Raw genomic sequence first — 26,808 nt, forward strand, 5'->3', positions numbered from 1 at the left:
TAAACAAAATAAAGATATTGTGTCCTTCTACAACATATATATATGTGTGTGTGTGTGTGTGTGTGTGTGTGTATGAAGTATTTGTGTCAAAGTACTTTTTACATTTTTGTTTATAATCAGATCTAATTTCTTATTGCTGAATAAGACAAGTTTTAAACTTTAATAACTTAACTTTTTTAAAAAAAGGCTTATTTATTTCTGCTATCAAAGAACAGAATTATGACAGTGTAATTTAACAATCCTAATTGGCTTCATTTTTAATTTTAAAATCAGGTAACACTTCATTCCATAAAACATAATCAGTTTTCCTATGAGCCAAGCACTCCTCAAAAATAATTTTATGAGTTAACATCAGATTATTTATTTTGCTTACACAAAATAAGGACAAGGGAACTTCGCTATTTCGCCAGTTGAGAATGGCTGTTCTCCCCCCAATCTAGATTTCTCTGGGAGGACCAGATGTGTCAGCTTGGTTTGATTGACTCCATGTTGTTGTTGTTTATTCCCCCCTGGAATATTGTCTCTGTTGAAAAACTAGCTTCACAAAGAAGGTGGCAGCAGGAAAATTTCAGAATCCAAAGCTTAAAAATAAGTCTTGGGCAGTGTGGGGTTATTTTCTGTCTCTGGGAGGGATCCTCCGGTGTCTGAGGCTGGGGACAGAGGCAAAGTCCCCAGCCACCCATCCAGGAGATGTCACTCTCAGTAGCATCTGGTGTCCTGACCTTTGCTCCCCCAGGATGACAGTGGGTAAGGAGCAGAAGGTCACAGGGGCCCCCTGACCCTCTGGGAGACAGAGCTCTCCCTGGGCAGACCCCGGGGCTGAGGGTCAATGGCCAGGGGAGAATCATGTCAACGACTCCCCACCTGTGGTCCCTGAGGTCCTGGGGCAGGGATGTAGGAGGTAGCTAGCGTCATAAGACATCCCCATCCCCAGCCAGGCTGGGCGCCTGGCTAAGTGAGGAGAAAGACGGTGTCCCTCCTCATGACCTGGCCCCTGCGCTTGGTCGGGCACCGCCTGGAAGGGGAGGAAGTGACACCCAGGGGAAGGCTGGGAAGTGAGGCCACCGTCACATTCAAGTTCAGTGTGTGACAGCTCAGTCTGCCCCCCAACAGGCCCCATACTCAGCTCCCCTTCATGAGCCACGTCCCTTCTGAGAGTCAAGCCCTGCCCTTTATAGGCACAAGGACCCAGAAGTTCCAGGGAACTTGTTTAGGCCCTCAGATCCGGAAGTTCCTCAGACATCCATGTTTAGGCCCCTGGATCCGGATCCAGAAGTTCCTCGGGCGCACATCCATGTTTAAGCTCTAGGATCCGGAAGTTCCTCAGGTGTCCATGTTTAAGCCGCCGGATCCAGAAGTGCCTCAGGCGTCCATGTTTAGGCCCTTGGATCTGGAAGTTCCTCAGGCGCACGTCCATGTTTAAGCCCCTGGATCCGGAAGTTCATCAGTCCTCCATGTTTAGGCGGTAGCAACCGGAAGTTCCTCAGGCATACATCCATGTTTAGGCCCCCAGATACGGAAGTTCCTCAGACATCCATGTTTAAGCCCCTGGATCCAGATCCAGAAGTTTCAAAGGTGCATGTCCATGTTTAGGCGCCCGTATCTGGAAGTTCCTCAGGCATCCATATTTAGGACCACGGATCCAGAGGTTCCTCAAGTACACGTCCATGTTTAAGCCCCCAGGTCCGGAAGTTCCTCAGCATCCATGTTTAGCTCTAGGATCTGCAAGTGCCCCAGGCGTCCATGTTTAGGCCGCAGCATCTGGAAGTTCCCAAGCGCATGTCAATGTTTAAGCCCCTGGATCCTGGAAATAGAGTCTTAAGGCAAAATCTAACATGTTATTAGGAAATAAATGCCAAGGAAGCATCAGTAATAGGAAAGAGGAAGTAGGCAGAGAAGGAGGATCCAATATGAAGTAGTGCATTACCTAACTGACCAGCACTCAAGATGGAGGCAACTGACTGTTGGTTGTCATGTGAAGGTCTTCTAAAATCTCTGTGAACTCCTGCTGCTTGTGGCAGTTTACCCAAAGATAGGAAGGAAAAAAAATAGAGTTATCTATTGGTTCCTGTCTCCCTTTGTCTCCCTTCCTATGTCCCTCTACTTCTGAGTTGTCCATATTTAGGTACTGAATAGGTCTGTTCCTGTGTTAGTGAGCTTCACAACACTGTGACCAAAATACTGACCAGAATGACCTAGTGGAGGGAAAGTTGAGTTCAGACCACAGTTCCTAAGGTTCAGTCCCTGGTCAGCCATTGCTCTAGGCCTAAAGTGAGGCAGACATCATGGTAGAAGGGGATAGCAGAGGAGTGTTGCTCCATTAATAGCAGCCAGGAGGCAGAGAGAGGGAAGAGGCCACAGGGAAGATGCATCCTTCCAGGGCATGTTCCCAGTGACTTACCTCCTCTGGTCACATCCCACCTGCCTAGAGTTACCACCCAGTCAGTCCATTCAAACTAGGATAGACTGATTAGTTTATAACTCTCGTAATCCAACATTAACACAGGAGCTTTTGGAGGACACCTCATATTTAAACTATAACAATGTCACATGTTTCTTTGGCAACAAGAAAGCCCAGAGTCAGGAGATGAGAGGCATAGCACAAGCATGAGGTGCAGGTCAGTGAACATGCTTCTATGAAATTTGTTGCTACCTTCACTGGGACAGATCATAGGGCCAGGTGCTGGGAGACAGGAGGAGACAAGAAGAGAATCCTTATTTTCATAAAATATCCCATTCTTATGTGAATCTATATTAATGGTTATACTTATGACATAGACGAATGCAATATTTTGACCAACACAATGTCCCCAGATATTTTTAGTCTTATATACTCTTAGTAATGATCGTTATTCACAGCTATATACCTGCAAAGCCATAATCAGCTGAAATGTTGGTTCAAATCAGCAGGGCATTAGTAGCCAGACACATGAAACACAATAGGGTCGAATCTAACATTGTATTTATTTAGCTTCATAGAAACATACAAACAGGATTATATTAGATACAGCAGCCTCATCTCTTCAGGAGGCTGTTATCCAAGACACAACCTCATTTGTTTCCTGACTAGTACAGAGTATTTGTGGTTGGCAAGGAATTAAAGCCAAGATGTGCAAAGATCACTTGGCACAAAGAAGCCTCAGCCTTAGTTTCTTGTCAGTATTTTAGACCATTTTGATCACACATACCCTAGATCACATGCCAACTCCCAGGCTCCCAATCTAGGGCAACTCTACACATCCAGAATATCCTATTAGCCATATGGCAGTCACAATTTTCTGTGTTTACCTTAACTCTGTAGTTTCCAAGGAAATCATACTTCAAGGTCAATTTTCCCCCAAGTAGATTGAACCAGATCTAATGTCAACCATTATTCCCAGTAATATTCCACCAAGTTAATGTAACTTACTTAGCCATTGCCCCTTTGTTAGCATGACTAAGGGCACTTAATAAATAGTCATCTACTTAATATTCACTTCTACCAGCAAGGTGGTGAGGGAGAGCATAGTCAAGCCATAAGTCATAAGTTTCAAAATTTAGTTATGAGCAAAAGTAAAAATAATAATTGGAAAGATTAGGAAAATACTCTGAGGTGATCTCTCAAGCAAATGAAAAGAAAAACAAAAGGAAATTAAGATAAAAGATGAGAACTTGAGATTATTAGGACAGCAGATATAACATCAATAGGATTTCAGAAAAGGAGAATGAAAAAGTAGTTAGAACATTATCAAAGAATTAATACAAGAATTTTTTTCCAAATATGAAGGCATGAGTCTCCACAAAAGATTTACAGCTACTACCATTAAAAGGAAACAAGTTTGTGCAGACGAGTAAGGTCTGTTTCTCTATAAGTAGAACCAAAAAACAAATCTTGTTTTACATGAATGTTACAAGGATTGAACTCAAGAAGACCTCCCATGTGCAATAAAATATGGCCTGCCATATATTAATTAGTTCAAGGAAGGCATTTAATAAACATGTTTGCATTCATTATAAAACATCAAATGGCTTTTCTTCTTCATATTTTTCCATTTGATCTGTGTTGATTGAGTGGCAGCAATAACAGAATTCAGTCTTCATATATCTTTTACAGCTTCTCACAGAGCAAGTATTTGTTGAACTTTGAGGATCAGCTTTTCCAAACAAGCCAGTTTAATCTGAAGAGAACCTTCATGGTCTTTTGGACAGAGCATCTTGGATTGAATGAGGCCAATGTAGAGTACAGTATAATCAGTAGCCTTTGATATGAGAGGATTGAGGTTAGCCCCATCTTTATTTGGGGTGCTCAGTTCTGCACAAGGATTCCTGGTTTTACTGAATCCAGAAGAGCAGATTGTAACACTAAGAAATGTATACTTTCCTTTTAAAACCCCAAACAATATTACCACAATCAACAAAACCCATATCAGCAAACATGCTTCCTGCTTAGTCTCCCAACTAAATACAAAAAAAAAAAAAAAAACATGCATCTTAATCACAAGCTATTTTAGTGGGCTAATAAATGCACAGTGATTGCCTCTGTTTATTTTTGTGCTTGGCTAATAATTAGCTCTTTTAGCCTAATTTGCTCTGTCAAAGTGGAGCCGCATGGCTTCAGCACTCAGGACTAGTCCAGTTTTGTCTCTTTCTTGGAAGCAGAGGACAGGAAAAGAAGTCATTTGGTCTTGATGTAATGGACGTATTTTATGGAGGAAGAAAGAGATGGAATGAATTCCCCAATCTCCTGAATCCTAGTGCAGGACTCTTCATCATATTCTGGCTTGATTACTTTCCATCATTGTTCTTTCTGTCCTCTGTTGCAGACTTCCATTGATTCAGGATCAGTTGAGTAGTTACTTCTTTCTTATTCTTTGCTTCTTGCCCACATCCATGGAGAAATTGAGATGAATTCACTGAATAAAACTGCCTTCAGATTTAATCACAGAAAACTGACTTTATAATGCAAACGTGAAGTTCCATGCAGATCACCATGCTCTAAGCTATATAGAGAACAAAAATAAATAAAACAGTGGGTGTTTTTTCAAATGCCACCTTTCTCCTTTTATCCTTTGGGAGGTCTTTATGAGAAATGAGGTTTTGGTAGCATTATTCTGAGTTGATCAGTTGTGTCCCAGCATGAGAATTCTCTCATCTAGTGAGTTGGGTCTTCTATAATATTTCAAATGCCAAATGAATTTTTTTGAATTTAGTGGTGCAGGTGTAGAATGTAACATTATTCTATCTTAAAAAGGAAATTCTGACACATGTCACAACAAGGACAAAACTCAAAGACATTATGATACTTGAAATTAGTCAATCACAAATGGAAAAATACCACATGATTCCCCTTTTATAAAGTACCTGTAATTGTCAAATTTAAAGAGATAAAAAAAATAGAATGGTGGTTTCCAGGAGCTGGGGGTGGAGATGAGAATGGTGGGTCCTTGGTGTATGGTACAGAGTTTTGGTTTGGTAAGATGAAAAGCTTCTAGATATGGATGGTGAAAAATGTGAGAGCACAACGTGAACATCCTTAAGACTACTGAACTGCATACTTAAAAATGGTTAAAAATAGTAAATTGTATGTTTTATACCACAAAAAAAATATGTTACATAGCAGAAAAAGAGTTTAGAAAAGTGCACATTCGATAAATTCAGAAACATTTTCTTACATCCCCAGGAATCACCTAATAGAAATTGCTTCCACAAGTTAGAGAATCTCCCTCCTGCTGCAGATGGCCAATCATGACATTGCAGCAGAACCTTATGTGTGAGAGTGGCTTGAGACCACATGTGGTCTATCCGGACCCATCTCAAAGACCCCTTGGCCCCCAGCTTCCTTCCCAATCTCTATATACAATCCTGTTCCTACCTCCATTTGAAACTTTTTTCCCTCCATTCCACCATGGTCTTCCTTTCCCACATATCCCACATATCTCTACTCTCAGGGAAAGTGAAAAGCCCCAGGACCCAGATAACAAAATTTTCTTCTATTTTGTTTGCAATTCCACCTTTCTCCATGTGTTTCACTCCATACATTCATGAAGTCAATATGAGTGTTTGGGTTGTGAGTTTTCAATAGAACTAAGGGCATAAACTCTATAAGCATGCCAACCCTATAAGCATGCCATCTTTCATTCCAACATGTCTCTAAGCATATACTTAGTGCCACTCACATTTTTTGTCATATATTTTTCTCTACCTCTCTTACTTGGCAAGGAATGTGGGTACAAACTACACTAACGTTTGCATAGTTCACTCTCAGTTGGAATCCTTTGCCAAATCTCAATTCCAGATTCTCAAGACAGTGACCAATTGGCCAATCATGTGTGGCTGGGTAGGCAGGGGTCCATGGTATTATCATGGGTAGTCATGTGGTAGGAGTAATGGACCATTCTCAAATGTGGGAAAGAAGTACATGTTCTTCAGAGAATCAGCAGTAAACTAAACCAAATTCTACCCAACAGCCTATAACATAGGATACTTCCCTACATCACATCTCTAAATTATTAGTGTCTTTATTCTATAGCTCCTTCAAAAAATGTGTAGTGATTGAGATGTTCCAATACTTGACTGTGGTGGGGTGAGAGGTGCTCTGCTAGTGTTCCCTTGGTTGGTCCTGGTCCAACTCTCTGTGTGTCCCTCTCTTTCAGTGCACAGCTTCCTGTGGAGGTGGCTTTAAGAAGAGAACTGTCCTTTGTGTCCCATCAGAAAACAATACAGCTGAAGGCCAAGATGGATGCCTATGTGATCATGAACCCAGACCCCCAGAATTTCAAAAATGCAACCAACAAGCCTGTGCTGGTGAGTGAATGGGTTTGTTGGGGTGGGGTGGTGGGAGAGAACTTTGCATAAGTTACTCTGCATGATTCCACTGTGTATAGTTTTATGTCTCCTTTGCTGAACATACAATTTTAGTGCTGAAGAGGTTAGCCAGCAACTCTGGGAGCAAGATGTCTGGTTTGGTGAGGTTTGACTCTAATTCCTTGAGGGATTATCTCATCCACTTTCTTATCTTAGATCATGTTTATACTGATGTCATCCCATACAAATGGGAATTACTTCTCTTTTTTCAAAAATGTCTGAGAAGTGTTCCAGCCTTTCTCAGGAACCCAGTCAAGTACAGAATGGTCTTCTCTATAAATCTAGTTCCACTGGCTTAGATCAGGTTCCCCAGAAGATGACTCTGGGGTGAATAGATGGATGTATGCAAGGGATTTATTAAGGAAGTGCCCCCAGGGAAGACCATCATGGGAGTGGGAAAAGCAGGACAGCAGAGGGAGGAGGCATAGCCAAGATGTCCTTCCATGCACCTGAAGTCCCAGCTTTAGCCTGGTCTGCAAAGGAGCTCCAGAGTGTAATACTGATACTTCTTATACCTAAAAAGTATCTTAACCCTGAACCATTGAGCTGGATTTTCACACTTGTGTACTTGTCCACTATTGACCAAGGGATACTCCAAGGGAAGTGAATTTGCAGGCATTTAATACTTGCTGCTGGAGAGACATAGGAGCTCCTGTAGGCTTCCAGCAGTTCTCCAAAAGAGCCAGGCTATCTGGCATTAGAGACTAAAGAGAATGAAGCTGGAAGTTGGGTATGGGTAAGGAGTGGCACATGAAAATGGACAAAAGAAATCCAAAGAGAGATTGCTGAGCAGGGAAAAAATGGCATCATCTGCTACATTCAGTTTGCATTTTCAAAAGTATCCCAATTAGAGCTGGAACAGTTGTGTACACCTGTAATCCCAGCAGCTCTTGGAACACTGAGGAAGAATGATCGCAAGTTCAAAGCTAGCCTCAGCAACTTAGCAGGACCCTGTCTCAAAATAAAGTATAAAAATGGCTAGGACTGTAGCTCAAGGGTTGAGTGCCCTTGGTATCAATCCCTGGTACTCAGAAAAATAAAAAATAAAAAGTATTGCAATTAGCTCAATGGTAGAGCACTTACCTAACACATGCAAGGACCTATTCAATCCCCAGAACCGCAAAAAAAAATCCAATTTGTGATATATTATATGATCACCTTAGTTACTTTATGGGAGCCTGGAGACATTAAGTAGAATGTTTTGATACATTGGTGTGGTGATATCAGGACCAGAATACCAAGCTGGATCTTAGATTCACTCTTCACATGTCATACTTCCTCAGAAGTGACAAGAATCCAGCTTTGGAAAAGGACAATAGGTTTGCATCCCCTTTTCTTTGTGACCTTGTCAGATTGTTTCACTCTCTAAGTCTCAGTATTCTTTTGAAGAGCATTACAGAGTTGTTGCAAATATTTTAAATAATATATATGAAGTGTGCTTAAAAAGACAAATGCTTCATCATAAAACCACTCAGTTTCCTCCCTTGGCCAAGTTACCTCTTCTCAATAGACTATACTTTCCTTTCCATAAATGAGAGGGATCAACCATGAACTTACGTGTCCATTTCATTGATACCTGCGACTCCAATGAGTTGCAAGATTTCTAAACTAAATTAAGAACCTGGAGAGAACATTCTCAGGCAGGGAGAAAAGATGTTGTTGATAGTTACCTATATAAGTTAAAAAATGAAGAATGCCTCATGTAGATGTAGTCCAGCAGTTGGGGTTTATAGCATCAGGATGCATTTATTCTGCACCTAATTAAAGATGTGACTGTGACACTCCAACTAAGGTCATGTTGTTCCTGAAGAAGTGGTAATCTTTACCCCAAAGATCCTTAAAGATGAGAAGCTGTGAAATGTGTGCTTTTCCTCCTTCCAAATACAAAGGCATCCAACAGAGACTGCCCTTAGAGTTAATTCTGAAAATATTTTTCATTGATTTGTTTATTTCCAAATCATGCATTTATTCAACATATAATACTCCATGCCAGATGCAATGTCAAACAAGAAACAAAGTTATAAACCATTGGCAGGCACTATGGCACAGGAGGGAAGGGGTGCATGAGAGTATTTGGAGAGGACATCAGACTTAAATTGGGAGAGCAGCAGCAATGGACACCAGAGTAACTACAGGATAAGTAGAAAGTTCAGGCAAAAAGTTCAAGAATACCAGGAAGAAGACAACACTGTAGCAGGGTGATACCACAGGTGACACCTATGCAAACAATGCACATGGCATGAACCGGGGCAAGAGAGATGCAGATAAAGAGAAGTAAGTAAGATTAAGAGTGACTTAAAAGAAAAACTTGGCAGGACTTTGTGCCAGGGAAAGAAAAGGAAGATTAATGACCATATTTCTGACTTTGGCAGCTTGAAGATTTCAGTGAGAGAGAAAACCCAGGTATGGGTTGGAGAGTGGGGTAAGATCATGAGTTCTGGCTAGGACCTGTTTGTTGAGGCCTGAGAATCATTTAGGTAGGAATGTCCTGTGAATGGTTTGCTCCATAGGTGTGAAGGCCAGGAGAGAAATCTTGGTTGGAAATCTTGACCAAAATACACTGAGGCAGAAAAATGCTTTAGAAATGATTATCATGTGGAGTTTCTTTCTTACTACCTTTTGAATTTGAGGGTGTTTTTAATTGTCCTTGTGGGAAATTCCAAAAAAAATTAAAAAAATAAAAAAACCACCAAGGGCTCATTTTCAGAAGTAGTATTAATGTTTAAGCTTTCAAACTGTTCCTTCTCAAAGTGTGGTTCCTAGACGAGCTGAATTAACATCACATCTCCTAGGAATTTTCTAGAAATGCTGAATCTCAGACCTCACCCTAGAACTGAATCAGAATCTACATTTAAACAAAGTCCCCTTGAGATTCAGGTGCCCATTGAAATCTGAGAAGTACTCTCTTGCAGACAAAAGGGCAGATTTGAGACCCTCCTCATTTTATCACCTCCCATGATACCATGTTTTAAAATGTTGAGGCTATGGAATTCCTTCCATGTTCTGTTTTCTATATTATTGCAGCAGCCATCTACTCTTGTTTGATCATGCCTGGTGTTAGGGTTGTTGTTTTTAATGATATGTAATTTGTCTTTAACTGTCTTATTGCTGGAAAATACAATCTTCAATAACCAAAACTGAAGTAAATATACAGATGGTTATTTTTTTGGTCTTGAAATTTCATACTGAATAAATGGTGGCTAACAGTTGCCTGGCAATTGATGTAAATAACAATGAATTCCACTCACTGACAATTATCAGGGCAACAAAAGTTAATTATTAGCTTCTCTTGAAAGCAGAACCATGCTTACTCATACAGAAGCAACATGAAAGACCAGTTGCCAGAAACTCTGTGAGAAGCCAACCACCCACCCTGACCCCATACTCTCTAAAATGCTTTGAAAATAAATCACTCAATGCCAATATTCTTGTGAGCCAGCTATCACAATAAACACACCCTTATATCTACCATGTAAGATCAGGAATGAATATATATAAGGCTTGGTTTTCTACAGGTCATCTCACTTCTTTTAATTACCATCTGAATTTTTAATAATTTAAGATCTAAATCAGAGCCACCATTTCCATAGAAGAAATTTGAAAACCCTTTTCAAGTATCTGGGTAAAAAGAAGAAACAAAGAAAACTCATGCATATCATTCTTAGGTTTTGTTGTTATTTGATTTGTTCTTACTTTTGAATTGATAGAAATTTAGCAGAAAAGATGAGGAAAAAATAGAAACAGTACTTAGATCCAGTGTTGACGCAAATGAATATTCAAGTCTATCAATCTTCAACTGAAGGCTATTCTTCCAGATTAATAGGATACCGTTGGATCCTTAGTTTCCTCCCTTGGCCAAGTTACCTCTTCTCAATAGACTGTACTTTCCTTATCCATAATTTATTCAACAAACATGACTGACCATAAGATAAAAGTTTTTGAAAGTGCTAACCTGAGGACACTACCTGCAGGACACGGGTCCAGGCCACAAAGAGCACTAAGTGTTATGAAAACTGTATTTGTCAACAGTATTCAAACTGCTTTTCAACTTTCTTTCATAGGCAACATATAATCCTTTCAACTTAGAGCTGATAGCAGGGAAACAGGCAAATCACTGTTCCTTTAAATTTCCAAGTATGTTTTCTATTGAACAAGCAGAGGAAAATTGGGATCTCTTCTCCATGTTGCCCCTAATTACAAGCATTGTGTCTACTTCAGGGCTGGGATCCAGTTAGCTGATGAACACAACAAGCCTCCATTGTTTTACCATCATAAGGAAAACTGGTGTAATTAAGTCTTGTCTAAATGAGCCGTTAAACAAAGGCCTGGAACACAAACTACCAACACAGGCCACCACTGTCCTCCGCTCTTCCTTCTGGTTCCCACTCTCAAATAGCAGGGTGCAAAGGCCCAGCATATTTCTGGGGCTCTGAGGATCTTTAGAAGTCAGGCTCGTGATCTCCTGGCTCCCAAGATCAGGCAACATCACCAGGCTTGGTCAAGACTCTTTCAGTCATTTAGGCATTGATGTAATCTGATAAGGGGGCCTCCTGTGTCAAGCAAATGAAGCTGCTCTGGGCAGGGAGGACCTGTCCATCCTCCCTATCTCCAGTACAAAAGAGTCATTCTCCTGGAGGCAAAGCTTTAGAGCCACTGAGACAACATTCATATTTCAGCAGCACCACCTATCTGCACACCAGCTTTGTGATGTTGGGCCAGTTGCTAAACATCTCTGGAACACTCGTTTTTAAAAGGAGAACAGATATACCTATAAGTAAATTTCTCTAAGGATCCAATGGTATAGTTTATATATGGTATAGTCTATAGCACATTGTCTAGTCCGTGATAAATGCTTGTTAAATGGTACCTGTGTTGCTATGGTTGTTATTGTCATGAGTGAGAAGATGTATTAATTTATTTATTTTCCTAGGGTTACCACATCAAATTACCATATACTGAGTTGCTTAAAATAACAAATACATTCTATCACAGTGGTGGTGTCTAGAAGTCCAAAATCAAGCTGTTATCAGGCATGGATTTTCTCTTCTAGCTTCTGGTAAATTCCAGCATCCTTGACTTTCTTGGCTCAGGGCCAATTCAATCTATTCCTCCACTATCACAAGGTCATCTTTCTTCTCTGGTTTGTGACTTAATATGAGTTTCTCCTCTATGTGTCTTTCTCTTTCTCTTATTTTCTTCTAACAAGGAAAACACCACTCATGAAGGGTCCAGCCTACTCCAGAATGACCTCATCTTCATTTACATCATTACATCCACCAAGGTTTTACCTCCAAATTAGTTTACACTGACAGGTACCAATGGCCAGGACTTCAACTTTGGAGGACACTTAAACTTCAGAGGACACAGTTCAACACACAACAGGGTTAAAGACTCTGAGAGCTTCTCCTTCTTATGATAGCAGACACCTCCTCAAAAAACTGCATACTTAGCCTTCAACAGAAAAAGCTTACGTACCACTTATAGAACGGTCCCAGACAGAGTGTGGTGCCATGCTTAGGCAAATGGTAGCCAGGTTGGGAGACTGAGACAAGGTAACCATGTGAGCCAGCATAGCTCAAATTATCTTGGTGGAGAGTTGGGATACTGGCTAAGCCTTCACACTTTCTGTGTCTTCCCTCTTCTTTGCAGCAACCCCAGAGTCTTCATGTAATCAAGTCAGGAACAGTGTGAGGCAAACAGTTACGCCACAGCTTCCTTCTCTATCCACTATCCACAAGGGCTTTAGGAGAGGCTGGCTAAGAAATTGGGGCAGAGAAAAATTGGGATCTCTTCTCCATGTTGCCCCTAATTACAAGCATTGTGTCTACTTCAGGGCTGGGATCCAGTTAGCTAATGAACACAACAAGACTCCATTGTTTTACCATCGTAAGGAAAACTGGTGTAATTAAGTCTTGTCTAAATGAGTTCCCATGCTGGGCCCTCTTTTAAAGACAGACGCCTAGGGAGGAAGCCTGTTCTTGTTCTGAACAGCACCCCAGGTGATACATGGTCCATGCCCCATGAATGACCACTGCTCTGGTGGGAACATGGGAGATGAAGAGCTCAAAGGAATATTTCACAGTAGGAATGCCTGGTCAAAACTGTACCCTAGCTGGACGTAGTGGCACACACCTACAATCCCAGCAGCTCTGGAGGCTGAGGCAGGAGAATTTCGAGTTCAAAGTCAACCTCAGCAAAAGTGAGGAGCCAAGTAACTCAGTTAGACCCTGTTTCTAAATAAAATACAAAATAGGGCTGGGGATGTGTCCCCCTGAGTTCAATCCCTGGTACCAAAAAACAAACAAACAAAACTATACTTTCTCTGAAACTTCAGAGCATGTAAGAAAATTTTCTTTGGAATTTTAGGAGATGCTTACTTTTAAAAAAATATAATAGGCTTAAATAAGAGGACTGAAGAAGAAAAGAATCAACAACAAAGACTGAGGTTTGAGGTTTGGCGTTCTAGAATTACTATATGCTACCTATTTCTAAGTACACTTAAAACTTGCATGCAAAATGGGATTGTGGCTGCTAACAGATGAAGTAATTTCTTCACACACAAAAAAAACAGGGCACAGTCAATGGTGAGTTCTAAGGTGGTCAAAAGCATATTTATTCTCTTGATCTAAAGGTGAAAAAATATAGAGGCAAAAATCACAGGTTTGGAGTCCTGAAGAGATCACTTCAATATCTACTTTACTGACCCTTGGGTATACAAAGGACAGTGGCCTGTGCTTTTTTGGAAATTCTTTCCTTCAGGGTTGTTAAAATCTTTTTCTCTGCAAAGAAAAAAGAAATTCAACCAGAGTTTCAAGAGACACTTAAGTGGTGTTTGAAGCAATTTCGCTTTCTATAAGGAAAAAGCTGTGACTTGGGCATTATGGAATTCCTTCTAGACCAGTAGAATGTGGGCCAGTGCATTGGGAATACCACTTGAAGAACGTGTGCCTGAGCAGTCCCTGAGCAACACACTCAAACTCCTTGATTCTTGTATGAAGAAAGCAAGGCCAAGAAAATGAAGGGATATACTGGCCCAGAGCTAGTTAAAGAAGAACAAGAACAGGAAACTTGAGTGACTAATGCATAGTAACTATTGGAAGTACTTGTGCATGCCTCATGCCTTCATCCACATTACACAGTTCAGGAGGGGAAAATCCACAATTTATATGTCTGTATGCTTCACTCTACTGAGCCATGCTCAGGAAGCAGGGATAGTTGGCTGACTGGTTGATGACTTGCCACTGTGAATAGCATGATTGATAAAAACATGAACTGTAGAGTCAAAACAGCTATGTTCCGATCTGGCCACAACAACATATCAGCTGGATAACACTGTACAAGTTCTTAGCTACTCTAGACCTTATTTTTCTTATTTTTTTAAGTGGAAAGAAGATTTATCTGCTAAAACTGCTGTGAGGATTCCATGAAGGGATGAATGTAAAATGCTGCATTCAACTATTGCCATAGCAACACCACAGAACAAGATGCTCCTTTACTCCAGGGTTCAAAACTAAAGTCGAGGCTGTGTATGGTGGCACATACTTATCCCAGATGCTCGGGAGGGTGAGGCAAGAGGATCACAAGTGTGAGGGCAGCCTGAGCAAATTGATAAAAGAGATTGGGTCTAGGTCTGTTCCATGTGTGTCTCATCTCCTTTGTTCTGGTGGCCCCACAAGCTAGATTCCTTATGATGATGGTTGAAGCTCCTTAGGATAAGCCCATCCTCCTGCTCATTCCAAGGCCCTACAGAGATCATGGATGCTAACATCCCATTGTCCAAAGTCAGTCATAGAGCTGAACCCACAGTCAAGTAGTAGGGAACTATTCTTCACCCAGCAGGTAACCATTGTATGGAGGAAATACATAATATTACTATACAAGAATGATGAATTATGACAGATTCGTCAGTTTAACACAAACACTAAGTGACTGACACACAATAAAGGTACAAGGAGGAGATTCAAGATGGCAGATTAGAGGAAGTCTGCATTTTTGTTGCTCTGTGGCTCAGGTTTCAAGCAGCAGAAATAACTGCTTCTCAGAGAGGTGGGTGAAAAAGGAAATTCACTGAAATCCAACACTGGACAGTCAGAGACTCTTAGAAATACAGAAATTCTGGTACACTGAACAAAGGATAAGAAGGAGTACATTGGAGGGCTGGGGATGTGGTTCAAGGGGTAGGGCGCTTGCCTGGCATGCACGGGGCACGGGGCACTGGGTTCGATCCTCAGCACAACATAAAAATAAAATAAAGATGTTGTGTCCACTGAAAACTAAAAAATAAATATTAAAAAATTCTCTCTCTCTCTCTCTCTCTCTCTCTCTCTCTCTCTCTCTCTCGCCAATCCAGTAGTTAGTGGCAGCAGCAGCAGCATGGGTTCGTGGCAAAGGGGAGGGTTAGAACAGAGAGAACAACAAACAAATTTGGCACAGAAAACCCTGTATAACAGAACATCAGCCTGAACTTAGCTGAACCAGAGGCTGCATGAGCTGATATTTGAAAAGTACTCTCTCTACTGGCAAGTGGAAAGCTGAGCAGGGGAGCCATCTTGAGGAGGCCACCACAGCTTGCTGCTGTGAGGGCCCCTGAGATCATAGCAGATACTGCCATACTATCCCAGCAAGAATACACTGTGAGTACTCTTTATAGCCTAGAATGGATCTAGCTGTGAGTGAAGCAGGCACAGAGAAGATTGTACCCAAGGGAATTCGAGTCAGACATGTGAGGGTGAGTGCAACTCACTTTCCCTTTAAGTCTTGTGGTTTAGGAGGTGACCAGCTGGAGAGGGTTGGGATACTGAGCAGGTGGGCATGATTACACTTGATGACTGAGCCTGGGAAGGCCATGTGCATGGGCCGTGTGTAAAACCTGTGGAGGGTTGACTCCCTGAACTACTAGTAAGAATTCTTGGGAAGCCTGTGAGATCCAGACGGCAGAGATCAGAATCTGTCCAATCCTATGGGTGTGTTAGTCTGATTTCTCCAGGGCAGATACCATCCAACAAAGTCCCACAGGCCTGATGAGAGCTAAACCACAGCTACCAGAAAAACAAGGTAACATGACACTTCCTAAGGGTCACCAACAACTGACCCCAAAGATATTGAAGTCAATAAAATATCAGAGAAAGACTTCAAAAGAATTATTATAAAAATGATCAATGAATTCCAAAAGAACACACACACAAAAAAAAAACTGAATTTGTAAAGGAAGTCATATAAGATATGAATGAGAAATTTAGTAAGGAAGAATTTATAACTGCTAAGCCAGCAATATGGAAAATACTTACAAATTCACACAGAGAAATCAAAAACAACTCCAGAACTCACAAATGGGCAAATCACATTTGAAGAATAGCTAAGCAAATGAGAAATAGAACCAAATTAAACAGCAGAAATAAATCAAAATGACAGTAATTAATAACTATCTCTGTGATAGCACTAAATGTAATTGGTCAACTCTCCAATTAAAAGACAGGCTAGCAGAATGGATTAAAAAATAAGATGCAACTATATGCTGTTTGCAAGAAGCTCATCTTATAGGCAAAGACAACCACAGCCACAGACAGAAATTGAAAGGATGGAAATTGATATATCATTCAAATGAAGCCCCCAAACAAGCAGAAGTAGCTACTCTCATATCCAACACAGCAGATTTCAAGCCAAAATAAATCAGAAAAGCAATGAAGGTCACTTCTTACAGGTAAAGGGAGCAATCCAACAAGAAGATATAATGATAGTATATACTTATGGCCCCAATATTGGTGCATCTAATTACATAAAACAGACACTACTTGACTTAAAGACTCAGATAAACCCCATCACAATAATATTGATCATTTCAACACACTTCTCTGAACAATACATAGGTCATCTAGACATAAACTCAGCAAAGCCTCTTCTGACCTAAAGCATATTATAAATCAAATGGACTTAACAGGCATCTATTGAATATTTTATCCAGCAATATCTGGGTTCACTTTTTTCTCAGATACTCATGAAATCTTTTCTAAAATAGACTATATTTTAGGCCATAAAGCAACTCTTAGCAAATAAAAAAAAATCTGTAAAATTCTTTCATTTTACATGAATATGTTGGAATAAAATTAGAAATCAACACTAAAAACAAACCCACAGTAACTACATAAACCCATGGAGATTGAACAAGACACTTTGGATGATAAACAGATGATAGAAGAAATCAGGGGAGAAATTTTTAGAATTCTTAGAATCAAAAGAGAATACAGATGCAATATCAAAGAACCTTTGCAATACTATAAAGGCAGTTCTAAGAGGAAAGTTTATAGCTATTAGTGCCTACATTAGAAAATCAGAAAGATCACAATAAAGAACACAATGATGCATTCTCAAGGCCCTAAAATAATTTAATTTAATAATTAATATTAATTTAATAATTTAATTCCAAAACCAGTAAAAGGAATAATTAAAATCAGAGCCAAGAGCCAGGTACCCTGGTGCACACCTGTAATCCCAGCAGCTCAGGAGGCTGAGGCAGGAGAATTGCAAATTTGAGGCCAACCTCAGCAATTTAGCAAGACCATAAGCAACTTAGTGAGACCCTGTCTCAAAAATAAAAATTAAAAAGGGCTGGGGGTATAGCTCAATGGTAAAGCACCCCAGGGTTCAATCCCCAGTACCAAATAAGTTAATTAATTAAACAAAATCAGAGATGAAATTAATTAAATAGAGAATAATAATTTTAAAAATTCAAAGGATCAATGAAACAAAGAGGTGGTGCTTTGAAAAGATAAGCAAGATAGATAAACCCTTAGCCAGACTGCTAAAATAAAACAGAGAAAGCCCAAATTAATAAAATCAGAGATTAAAAAAAGGAAAAATCGCCACAAACATATGCTGAAGAAAGAACAGATTTGTTAACAACAACAAAAAAGGGTACTGAGAATAGGGATTATTGATTATCAGTATGTAGAAGAAAGAGTCTAGATCCCTCTCTCTCACCCTGCATGAAAATCAACTCAAAATGTTTCAAAGACCTAGGAATTAGATGAAAAACTTTGCAACTCCTCAAAGAAAACATAGGGTCAACACTCCAACATACAGGCACAGGCAATGGCTTCCTCAATAAGACTTCTAAAGCTCAGGAAATAATACCAAGAATTAACAAGTCGGATGACATTGAATTTAAAAACTACACAACAAAAGAAATGATTAAGAATGTGAAGAGAGACCATAGAAAATGGAAGAAAATCTCTACTATCTATTTTCTGACAGAATATTAATATCCAGAATATATAAAAAACTTACCACTAAAGCCCCAAATAACCCAATTAATAATTGGACAAACTAAACAGACAATTCTCAAAAGAAGAAATAACAAATAGTCAACAAATATATGAAAAATGTTCAACATCTTTAGCAATTAAGGAACTGTAAATCAAAATTACACTGAGACTCCATCTCATTCAAGTCAAAATGGCAGTCATCAAGAATACAAACAATAATAAATGCTGCAATAAACATTGATGTGGCTGTGTCCCTGGAGTATGCTGTTTTTAAGTCCTTTGGGTATAGACTGAGGAGTGAGATAGCTGAGTCAAAAGGTGGTTCCATTCCAAGTTTTCCAAGGAATCTCCATTGCTGATTTCCAGTCCCACCAGCAGTGTATGAATGTGCCTTTTTCCCCACATCCTCGCCAACACTTATTGTTGTTTGTATTCTTAATAGCTGCCATTCTGACTGGAGTGAGATGAAATCTTTAATTAGAGTAGTTTTGATTTGCATTTCTCTAATTGCTAGAGATGTTGAACATTTTTTTCATATATTTGTTGATTGATTATATATCCTCCTATGAGAGTGTCTGTTCAGTTGACGCTTGGCTCATTTATTGATTGGTTTTTGTTTTTTTGGTGTTTAGCTTTTTGAGTTCTTTATATACCCTAAAGATTAGTGCTCTATCTATGATGTACAAGTGGTAAAAATTTGCTCCCAAGCTGCACAATTCACAATATCTAAACTGTGGAACCAACCTAGATGCCCTTTAGTAGATGAATGGATAAAGAAAATATGGTATATATATACAATGGAATATTACTCAGCAAAAAGAGAATAAAATCATGGCATTTACACGTAAATGGATGGAGTTGGAGAACATAATGCTAAGTGAAGTTAGCCAATCTCAAATTACCAAATGCAGAATGTTTTCTCTGATATAAGGAGCTGATTCATAGTTGGGTTGGGAGGGGGAGCATGGGAGGTGCCACAGTCTGGCTGGGCACAAATCACGAGCCACTGAAGCAGGAACAAACTTTATTTCCAAAACTCCCGCCAATGCCACACACGAGGCCTTCTCCCCAGACACACTATGCCCACAGGAAATCCCTCCTCCGGAATTCCCTCCTACCGCACTTCCCCAACCAATGGGAACTCTCCGGGGAGTCCCATGAGAGCTCCAAAGTAGCAGGCCAAGGCAGACAGCAGGGGTCTAATCTCCAATTGAATGCGCATCTTAACATAATCATTATCATCTCAATGGCTTGCTGGGGTCACCTTTCAACCAAAAATGCCATGCATCATTCCTACTTGGCTAGGCTCTCAGCAGGGAGGATTAGACAAATTCTAGATAGAGTAAAGGAGAGGGAAGGAAACAGAGGGGACCAGAGGATAAAAAAGATGGTGGAATGAGATGGACATCATTACCCTAAGTACATGTATGAATACATGAATGGTGTGAATGTACTTTGTATACAACCAGAGATATGAAATTGTGTTCTATATGTGTAATATGAATTGTGATACATCCTGCTGTCATATATAACAAGTTAGAATTTTAAAAAATAATAAATGCTGGAGAGGATGTAGGAGAAAAGTTGGTGGGATTCTTAATTAGTACAACCACTGTGGAAATCAGTATGGAGTTACCTAAAAAAATTAAGAATGGAGCAATCATTCCTGGTGACCCAGCTTTACCACTCCTCAACATTTACTCTAAAGTCATCATGCGAGAGTGATACATGCACACCCATGTGTATAGGGGTACAATTCACAATAATCAAACTATGGAACCAGCCTAAGTGTCTGTCAATGGATGAAAAGATAAAGAAAATGTGTTATATAAACACAGCAAAGTTTTATTCAGCCATTATTCAGTAATTTGCAAGAAAATAAAGAAAGTCAAAGGTTGTATGTTTTCTCTCATAGGTGGAAGCTAGACAGGATAAGGGAAAGAAAGGTGGGAAAGACACACCAAACAAAACAGCCTCTCAGGAAAAACCCTCAGAGCCTCAACTGCCACCACCGGCTTTCCACAAGCCTCTCCCTCCAACACAAGCTTCTCTCCACCTCCCACAATCCTCCTGCTCTTGAGGCCGATTGGCTGGGTCACATGGGCGGAGCCAAAAAAGTCCCCCAATGAGCAGCTCCGTGGTCTGAAAGGGCAGGGAAACAGCCCAATGAGCATCACCGCAGAGGAGCCAATCAGCTAGATGTTGCTGGGGCCGCTGTGAGCCAATCATCAGCCGGCAGCTGGAAGTTTGCTGGGACCCCTTCGGCTGTGGCTCTCAACATCTCCCCCTCTCTGTTTAAACAAAAAGCATGTGGCTTAGGGACCGTGCCTGCCTTAGGTTGTCCAATAGTACATATGGTCCTTACCCGTTAGGTTGGTACCATTGCAATTGGATCTTACCCGTCATTGACTACGGGTCCAGTATACAGCCACACCTGTGGAGAGGTCTTTGTGGGGGGGGGGGGGGGAGGTTCTTTGCCTCACCTCTGTTATATAAAGTTTGACATGAATAGAAGTTGTGCTCATTTACTTACAAAGGATAATCTTCTAATTTTTCTCCCTACCCCTGCCCCAACCTCTCTCTCTCTTTTTTTTTCTTTGCCCACAGATTTACTTTGCACCAATGACAGGCTGTCAGCCAGCTTCTGCCAGACACTGAAGGGCATGAAGAAATGTTCTGTGCCCACCATCAGGGCTCAGTGCTGCGTCTCATGCCCCCAGGCACACGTCCAGACCCAGAGACAAAGAAGGCAACAGTCACTCAAAAAGCCCTTCTAAGTCCAGAAGGAAGCCATCCTCCACCCTAGACTGCAGCAACTTGCTGACCAGAACATATTTGGGTCCTGGGGGCCACGTCATTGAAGTTTTGCTTTACACATTTCAGGTTCAACTTTGGGTCATAACAAAACAAAACAACTGCGTTCTTCTAGCCACAGAATGTCCCTCACAGGAAGCCTGGGACTTTCACCCTTGGTGTTCCCTGATAGGAAGGTAAAATATCTAGGAGAACCCCACATCACCTGGGATCAGCTCCTACAAAAGGTGAAAGATTAGGCAGGTGTGTGAAATGATGTTTTTTTTTCCCCCTTAAAGATGAAAACAGACCAGGTTTTTCCCAGTCTACCTCAAAAGTGTCAGGATAAAGAGCCATAATTACCCAGGGAACAAATGATCTTTTAAATTCACCTTGAAGAATACATTCTCTTCCCCACACCTGCCTGGGGCAGCTGCTGTTTAAAAGGTCATGGGGAGCTTTTAGGAACATTCCTTTCATGCATCCGTCCAGGAGAGAACAGCTTTCTTTGCCCAGTGTTCCTGAGGACAGGAGGAGAGTGTGCTGACAGCATCCCTCAATCTACCCCTCAATCCCTGTTGGACTCCATAGCTGGACTGTTTAGTGTCCTGTGCCAGCCCTAAGACCCTAGACTACTAGGACACAGATATCAGCTTCAGCCTAAGGAATTTAGGCTGGTTACACAGAACACATTCCCAACTTGAGGACAATTTCTATGCGAAATCTTGAAAAGCCAATGAACTGATGTCCGTCTTTCTAGCAAAAGACAGGAAATGTGAGCCCTTTGTTCCTCCCACTCTCCTGGCATGTACCCATTCCTTCACAGAACAGCAAGTGAGGTTCCCTGCCTCATTTGTTCTTCCTGATGCCTGCCTGTGTCACAAGCTCAGGTCCCAATATTGTCTTGGTGTACAAAGATCACTACAACCAACATGAGGCTGCCACTTACCCTCACCTCCCCTAGGGCAGGAAAAAGAATCCTGCATGACAGTATTTCAAAAAACCAAGTAAATCATATTAAGTACAAGAAATTAGTGCAAACTTCCCCCCCCTTAAGTTGAAAGGGGGGAAAACTATTCAAAGTGATGTAATGATTATCTGTGCCTCAGTGTACCCATAAGTTTATTTTTAAAGGTCTTTTACTGCTAGGGATGTAGCTCAGAGGACTTAGCACACAGGAGGTCCTGAGTTTGATCCTCAGCAATTCCCAAAAAAAGATAGAATTGAAAATACCGATATTTACCTTGTGGGTAGGGGCAAGTCAGGAGAGTCAAAAAAACTGAAATGAAAGTTAAAGTTCTTATTCTGGATGTTCCTACCTCCCATCAGGTGATCAAGACAATAGGCTGTGATCTTGAATCCAGAGCATAAACCAATTTCAGGAACTTGGAGAGAAAGAAGGTGGAAGGAGGAGTATAAGCCCCAAGAGAAGAAGACCTCAGAACTAATTCTTGATATGGGGAGGGGGTGGCCTTCATGTAAAGGGCAGTATATTTTCAGACTCATGCACAGATACACTTAATCATGAGACACAGAGTCCCCTATCTCTCTTTAGTTATCTGTCCATTCAGCAGAATGGTGCTATTGAAAAATGGTGCTAATATCTAGATGGTGGCAGAACTAATATAAATAAACAGTCGTACAAATGGATAGGAGTATGTGAGACTTCCACAAGGACATCTTCTGATAAGTGTGGAATGGGTGTTGCTGGTCAATGCCAATTCTATTGCTTAGATACCATGAACTTCAGTTTATACTATTTGCTTTTTACTTTTCTTCAAGCCATTAGTGTATATTATTCTGATAAACTCCTGTGGAAAATAAAACACTATACTTGGGATGAAATTCAGGATAGAACAGAACCAGGAGGAAAGTAAAAGTGTTTACCTAAAGCCAAGGAATTTATTTCTAGGTAAATACTATGTTCTTGTATTCTCTGTCTTTTAAACATTGCTGGTCGATGACTGTCTCTGGTGAAATAAGAGTTTTGAGAGAAGACACTTAACTTGTTAATGATATGAGTGGAGGATAATCTGATTTTTCCTAATGAGGCAATTCACGAAAACTGTCCCTGAAGTGTATTATAGGTTTTTAAGAGAATTAATTTAGTAAGCCATATTGATTTAACTCAATCTGATACTGTAATATCATAGCATCAGATACATGTCATCAGAGACCTGGGTATGACCAAGTTTGTAAACCTCAGGAACAAACCCAGATTCCTACTGACTTCATCAAATCAAACGAGGTCAGATTTCCCCAAACACAAAAAGGACCATGTCATTTATGACCCATGTGTAAACAAGATGGTAGACATGTGCATGGGTAGGGGGTCTGGCCAGGTGCTCTCTTCTAGATCTTTCTTCAGTTTCTCAAGGGCAGAAATTTGGCCCCTGGTCCTGAGTCTTGGACATTCACTTCCTGTACTGAGGCTACATTGTGGAACAGTTGTCTGTCATGCATCATGTGTCCTTGCCATGAGTTATTCTCAGTCACTCAGCTACAGGTGGCCAGCGATGAGCGTTCTGCAGGCAGATCCCCTTGCTTGCAGTAGTAAAGGGGCCTTAGATCAACTGGAAGACTCTGAAGGCAAGAATCTGGATGGTGTCTCTGTTTCTTTGATGCCCACAGGGGCCAACACAAAGCAGAATTATTGTTTTACTTCATCCAGATCCTCCTTTCTCCCCACCTTGGACGAGCAGGTGAGAAGTATGCCAAGAGACACTGGAAACATTATATAACCCAAGAGGGCTACTACAGGGCGTGGTGCATAAATACATTAGATTCTAAAATACAGTTTGGTTTACATTGCCTTTCATAGTGATAGAGTTAGTTCTTCACTAAAAAGTTGTGGATTAATTTAATTCTTGAACACCAAAATATAAGTACACCATGAAAGAACAATATTCTAAGAAACTTAATAGTATTTTCTTAAAGCCAGAAAATCACTTCATGGTACAAGGATTTCCCTCCTCGTGAAGGGATGCTCTGTTTTTGAAAGCTTTTCTTAAACAAGAGTGCATTATCATCCCATTTCCAGAGACAGCCCAAGTCTATACTAGCATCCAGTGAGATGCTCTCTGACAGTCAAGGGGATGTTTTTGATACCCTCCATTAAGTAACACAGTCTGAGGGATTATATTATTTTAGACCATGGAATTGATTTTAATCCTCCAAACTCTGAAAGTTACACATTGCTACCCCAGAGAGTATAGGTCTCGGCTTTATCCTTTGTGACTTGACGATGAAGCTCTGAGAAAGCTTATCTGGTGCTCAATCCACAGTGATCCACTTTCCCAGGAGAGACCACATGACATGAACTTCCTGGTGCTATAACCTAGCCAGCATATTTCTTGCTGTTTATATTGCTACTTTGAGTATTATTAAGTTATGTCATTAAAAATAACATGGTGGGAAAGCACATTTCTACTTATCATTTTCCTTCAAAGTAGTTGCCTGACACCCATGACCCAACCTGTTGCTCTCCCTGTGTCTCTAATCTGCCTCACCAGCCCTCTGTCTTGGCCTCCCTGAGGGGTACTTTGGTGGGTGCTTCAGTACTTAAAGTCAGACTGTAATCATAGCCTGCCTTTGTGTGGCATCAATAAATGATCAAACTCATTGGTGTTTCCATGTGATTCATTTCCCCCTACTGCAAGACTCTCATCACTCACCTTGGAGCTTGGCAACCCAGAGAAGGATGCTATCAATTTCTCCCTTCCACGCTCCTTTCAGAATTTCTTCTACCACAGCCCAGATGAGTCATATCCCAGATGAAGTAGGACTTAGGTCTCCTCTCATGAATATGCAACAACTGACAGTCTTTTATATGACAATCTGAAGCAATGCCTACAATTCCCCATAATACTGAATCTAAGTTTTCAGACATGCAGTTCCTAGAATAACCTATTCTCCCATCTATCCTAAGTATAGACATAATGTTTAAGAGAAAATAACTCACCTCTAGAGAAATTTGCTTTGGGAGCCTGATCATTTTTCAAACACAGTACACCAGTAAAGGTAGAATTTGTAAGTACAGAGATGGAATCCCCTCGGCATATAGAATTAAGTAATAGAATTGAGGGAGAGAGGTGCTGGCTGGATCATATAGCTGATTCATAGGATGCTTGAGAATATGAATGGGGTGGTAGGAAATCTATTTTAAGTCAAGCAGGCATCACAGAAGGTTATGAGTACCTCCTGTTTGCACCGTAAAAATGATTCTATGACCATTAATCAGGGGTGAATTTGTTCTTCAGAAGATATTTGACAAAGTCTGGAATGCTTTGAATTCTCACAACTGGAGATGGGGGAGAGAGTGCTACTGGCCTCTAGTGAGTACAGAGGCCAAGGATGCCACTGTGTGTTCTACAGGACAACATCCAGACTGTTACCTGGCTCAGAATATCAGTGGTTCTGAAACTGAAAAACCCCGTCCTAAAAAAAATTATCACTACAAGTAGCAGGGGTACTGGGTTGAGTAACTGAGCTTAACTTAAAAATTTAAACCTCAAAAAAGAACTTGAGATATAGTCAGAAAAGCTCAAGAGAAGGGGGGAAATGCACAGAATTCAAGACCTACTGGCTCAGTAAAAGCCTCCTTGAGGGGAGGCATGATAATGACATGGCTCCCAAGTCTTAGGCTGGCTGCTGGGGACTCCGGTATTCCCATCCTTAGATTTAGGGCAATAAATGAAAAGCAAGAAAAATGGAAATGTAATATGTTATAGGTTTGGTTTCATCATTCACTTCCAACTGAGGTTTCAAATTAGACTAAGAGTAGACATAAAGTTGATCAAAATATCAACTTTACTGGGCTGGGGCTAGGGCTCAGTGGTAGAGCACTCACCTAACATGTGTGAGGCACTGGGTTCGATCCTCAGCACCACATAAAAATAAACAAAATAAAGGTATTGTGTTCATCTGCAACTAAAAAAATATTTTTAAAAAAATATCAGCTTTACTAATGGTGACACAGGCTTGGGGAGTATGTCTTGGGTGTAAATGGAAGAGGTTTCCTACCTTTATGTCTTATCCCCCCACCTCCACCATGGCAGGCAGCAGGGAGACTGTAGGCCTATGGGGGAGGGGGGGCGTGGGGGGGAGATGGACCCCTCCCCCTATCCTAATCATTTAGGTTATCATGGCCATCTATATCAACAACTCTTCCTGCGCTGGGAAGAGCATGTGACAGGGGCGTAAAGACCCCAAAGGGATATCCAAATATTCCCCCTGGGAATGCAGTCTTTTTGCCTGTATGGAAGGGAGGTAAATTTAGAATGAAAGGAAGGAATGGGGAAGGAGATGTCTTATCTAAATATGGCTCCTTTCTCACAAACTCTTAAAGAATGATGTGAATTTTTTTTTTTAAGTTCCTAATGAAAAGACTTGGAAGTACTATGGAAGCAAACACAGACATCAACAAGGCGGCCATTTCCTCTATGTTCACTCCCCCTGGTCAGTGGCCAGGCTCCCTCCCTTTAGTGGTAGAGCAGCTATCACTTCATGCCTAGGGGGCGCTATAACTTCATGTTGCCAAGTGCAGGGTCTTCAGGGACAGTGCTGCAGCCTCTGCAGTGATGAGAGGTGGTTCCTGGGCTGAGGCAGTATCAAGGGATTCCTGGACAGCAGGACAGTCCATCTGGAGCGTGACCTCCGACATCAGCCAGCTGGGAGCTCTCCTGCCCAAAAGCCAGTAGAGATGGTGGCTCCTCTGGCACCATGACTGCAGAGCTTCTTTGGCTGTGGGAGCAAGTGGGAGACATCCCCACAGCTAGTTGCAGCAAGACAGGAAGACAATGCTGCAGAAGAGAAAGACACGCAGAGACTAGTCCACAGAAGACGTGCTCTCATTGCACCCAGAATTATCAGAAGTTTACAAGGACTGGAATCCTATCCCTCAGAAGTGGGC

At 41.0% G+C, this 26,808-nt stretch overlaps 1 protein-coding gene across 4 annotated transcripts in view; it reads left to right on the forward strand.

Annotated features, from left to right (window-relative positions):
• Adamts12 (ADAM metallopeptidase with thrombospondin type 1 motif 12) overlaps positions 1-24,518 on the forward strand; it is a 299,094-nt gene extending 274,576 nt beyond the window's left edge. For all 4 annotated transcript variants that reach the window (XM_048802926.1, XM_015496380.2, XM_048802927.1 and 1 more), the window contains 2 exons: positions 6,633-6,783; positions 20,712-24,518. In XM_048802926.1, coding sequence (XP_048658883.1) covers positions 6,633-6,783; positions 20,712-20,881 — 321 coding nt within the window. In that variant the 3' untranslated portion in view covers positions 20,882-24,518. The remainder of the gene's footprint in view (positions 1-6,632; positions 6,784-20,711) is intronic.
• The last annotated feature ends 2,290 nt before the right edge of the window (positions 24,519-26,808 follow it).

This window comes from Marmota marmota, unplaced genomic scaffold, assembly GCF_001458135.2.
Source record: "Marmota marmota marmota unplaced genomic scaffold, marMar, whole genome shotgun sequence".
Classification (NCBI taxonomy): Eukaryota; Metazoa; Chordata; class Mammalia; order Rodentia; family Sciuridae; genus Marmota; species Marmota marmota.